Source organism: Carlito syrichta, unplaced genomic scaffold (assembly GCF_000164805.1).
Source record: "Carlito syrichta isolate Samal-C Ts95f unplaced genomic scaffold, Tarsius_syrichta-2.0.1 Scaffold314018, whole genome shotgun sequence".
Taxonomy (NCBI): Eukaryota; Metazoa; Chordata; class Mammalia; order Primates; family Tarsiidae; genus Carlito; species Carlito syrichta.
This window is the reverse complement of record NW_007258114.1, coordinates 236,984-240,203: the sequence shown is the minus strand read 5'-3', so window position 1 is coordinate 240,203 and position 3,220 is coordinate 236,984. Positions and strand designations below refer to the sequence as shown.

At 54.5% G+C, this 3,220-nt stretch overlaps 1 protein-coding gene across 1 annotated transcript in view; it reads right to left on the bottom strand.

Annotated features, from left to right (window-relative positions):
• Window positions 1-1,507, bottom strand: part of MYMK (myomaker, myoblast fusion factor) — a 14,797-nt gene extending 13,290 nt beyond the window's left edge. The window contains exon 1 of the mRNA XM_008070802.1: window positions 1,283-1,507. Coding sequence (XP_008068993.1) covers window positions 1,283-1,417 — 135 coding nt within the window. The 5' untranslated portion in view covers window positions 1,418-1,507. The remainder of the gene's footprint in view (window positions 1-1,282) is intronic.
• Window positions 1,508-3,220: the final 1,713 nt, after the last annotated feature.

The window sequence follows — 3,220 nt, the reverse complement described above, 5'->3', positions numbered from 1 at the left end:
GTGAGGGTGTGGGGGAGTCAGGGAGGTGGGAGGGCACCGAGACAGATCGATTAGTTAGATGGAAGACAGCCAGATCATAGATAGACAGATCATATATGGAGAAACCATGGCTACATAGAGAGCATAGTTGAATAATAGATCAGAGACACATTATATAGATAGTGATAGATCAATTAGATAGATAATCGATAGATAGAGCATAGAAAGATCATAGATTAGAGAGAGAGGAGAGAAAGAGAAGAAAGCCAGAGGGGTGATTAGCTAGAGCCAGGGAGACATGTGGAGGGTCAGGGGAGTAAAGCTAGAGAGGGATTTCAAGAGAGCAAATTCCATGGGAATATAGTTCCAGAAATCAAGAGAGCCAGACACAGAGAGGAAGACAAAAAGAGAAGCAGAGAAAAAAAACTAGACACTGAAAACCAGTAACAGAAACACAGAGGGGAAGACCCAGAGAGAGAGACAAAGACAGAGAGGCAGAGAGGGAGAGACAGAGAGAGAGAGACAGAGACAGAGAGACAAAGAGGGACAGAGACAGAAAGAGACAGAGACAGAGAGACAGAGAGAGACAAAGAGGGAGAGAGACAGAGAGAGAGGGAGAGACAGAGAGGGAGGGAGAGAGAGAGAGAGGGAGAGAGACAGAGACAGAGAGAGATCTGGGAGGGAAACAGAGAGTTACAGAGAAGGAGAGAAAGACACACAGAGAGAGAAAGACTGAGGGGAGAGACAGTGTCAGAGAGACAGAGGGAGAGAAGGAGACCCAGAGACAGAGGGAGACAGACAGAGGCAGTGAAGAGAGAGGCCCCAAGAGAGACAAGTGTGACTAGGCCCTCCTGAACAGTGGCAACTCTAGAATCCTGGGGTCAGCCTCACCGGGCCTTCATGTCCTTTGGACCCTGCTGGCCCCTTCCTAAGCCTGGCGACCCGTTCCTCCTTGCCTGGGGCCCCATGGGGCAGCTGGGGTGGGGAGAGGAGCCCGGATGGCTGGCCAGTGCTGGGAAGGGGGCACCCTGGAAGGGTTTGTCCTCACTCACAGACACTGGCCCGCCACAGCGTGGCCTCACAGGGGGCAGTGATCCCAGAACAACTTCCTGGCACAGATGGGGAAACTGAGGCCTGAGAGGGTGGGGACTCTCCAGCCTCTCTCTCTCCAGTCTTCAGACCCCACCCTGGACTCGTTCTTTCATTTCCGCTCCCGACATGGGAACCCCAAGGAGAGGGGGACCTCTGCATGGTGGCCTCTGCGTAGTGACCGCAGGGTCCCCCTCCCGGGCCCCGCACTCACCACCACGAAGAAGGTAGTGAAGAGGTAGACCATGGCCTCCATGTGGAAACGCCTCTTGGCTGCGATGCTGACGGCGGGCAGAAAGGCCAGGCTGCTGAGGGTTGGCAGGAGCAGCTTGGCCACCAGCGTCCCCATGTGCTGCGAAGAAGGTGCCGGCGGGGGGTGGGCGCAGGTTCCTGGGACCCCAGGCAGGAACGCGAAGGGACCAAGGCCGGCTCTCTCTCGGCAGGGACGGTGGTGGCAGCTGTAGGGGCGCCCACGAGAGGTTTACATGCCCAGGACGGAGGCAGGGAGGTGCACGCACATGTCGGAGGGCCCGACAGCTGACACACCATGTGACCAGCACTTGCCTCTCGATTTTTTTTTTTGGAGAGGCCAGAGGAGTTGACTCAAGGATGCCACGCTTCTTTTCTCTGAGGCAATGACCTTGGGGGAAAGTCCCCATAAGTACAGTTGCCGACTTCTACACCTTTTCTATCTTGATCTTCTTTCTGGAATTAGGAGACCAGAGGCGATACTCCCATCTCAGCCTCCCAAGTAGCTGGGACTACAGGCGCTCACCATCACCCTTGGCTAACTTTTTAATTTTTTTGTAGAGATGAGGGCTCGCTAGGTTGCGCAGGCTGGTCTCAAACCCCTGGGCTCAAGTGATCCTCCTGTCTTAGCCTCCTAGACTGCTGGGATTACAGGCATGAGCACCATGGTTGGCCTCTTCTTTTGGCAACAGCTCCTTGGTGAGCCTTCTGGAAATTACCTCCTTTGTTACAAGAAGTCTTGGGGGAACTGCCTGGCAGTGCGTGCCCATCTCCTGGTCAAGGAATGGTGGGCTTGCGATCTGAGCTACTCAGGCAGGTGTTCTCTCTTTGGATCGAGGGATCGACTGGTTGGCGGCAAGAGAATAGCTTTTACTTCCATATTTTTTTTCATGGTGATATAATTCACATAGGACAAAATGCACAGGTTTTATTTGTTTTATTTTTGAGACAGGGTCTTGCTCTGCCGCCCAGACTGGAGTGCAGTGGCAAGATCATGGCGGCCTCAGCCTCCTGGGCTCAGGTGATCAGGTGATCCTCATCCTCAGTCCCCCGAGTAGTTGGGACTACAGGTGTGCACTCCCACATTCAGGTAATTAATTTTATTTTATATTTTTTGTAGCGACAAGGCCTCCCTGTGTTGCTAAAGCTGGAGCCTCAGGCGATCCTCCGGCCTTGGCCTCCCAAAGTGCTGGGATGATAGGCGTGAGCCACTGTGCCTGGCCCACAAGTTTTAAACATATGGTCTGATACGTTTTGACAAATGCTCACGTCTGATGCTTCGTTTCATCACTCAGGACATGTCCTTGTGTCCCCTCCAGTGGGCTCCCCAGCAGAGGCAACCCCCGTTGGGATTTCGGCCCTGGACCCGACTGCCTGTTCTGGAACTCTTTTGGGTTTGACACCTTTTGCTTCACCGACGCCATGTCTGTGAGATTTGTCTGCGTCACGCCATTGGCCGGTTCCTTTGGCGGCCGGTAGTTGTCTTGCATCGTCTGGAGATTCTGCACCTTTGTTACCCTGGGAAATTGGAACCTGGGGTGTGGGGACAGTGTGACGGAGAAGTAGCCCTGCGGAAGCCTCCCACCAGTCCCTCTGCGGGCCAGGTCTGCATCTGAGGCCTGGCGGCTCCACCTTCCCTTCCAGCTGGGAGCTTATGCATACCTTTCCAGAGTCTCTTTTTTGTCTTAAGTCTACTGTTTGCAATGAAACGTTCGACTGGATCCATCTGGTCGGGTCATTCTTTTGCTAGAGGCATCCACAGCCCCAGGAGCGACCTCTAAGTGCTCACAGAGACCACCAGGCCGTCAGGGCCCAGACCTGCCCCCCAGCTAGCACACACCCCCAGGCCCTCCCCTCCAGACACCACTCCAGGGCTCTCCTCCTGGCCTCCCCACCTCCCCTG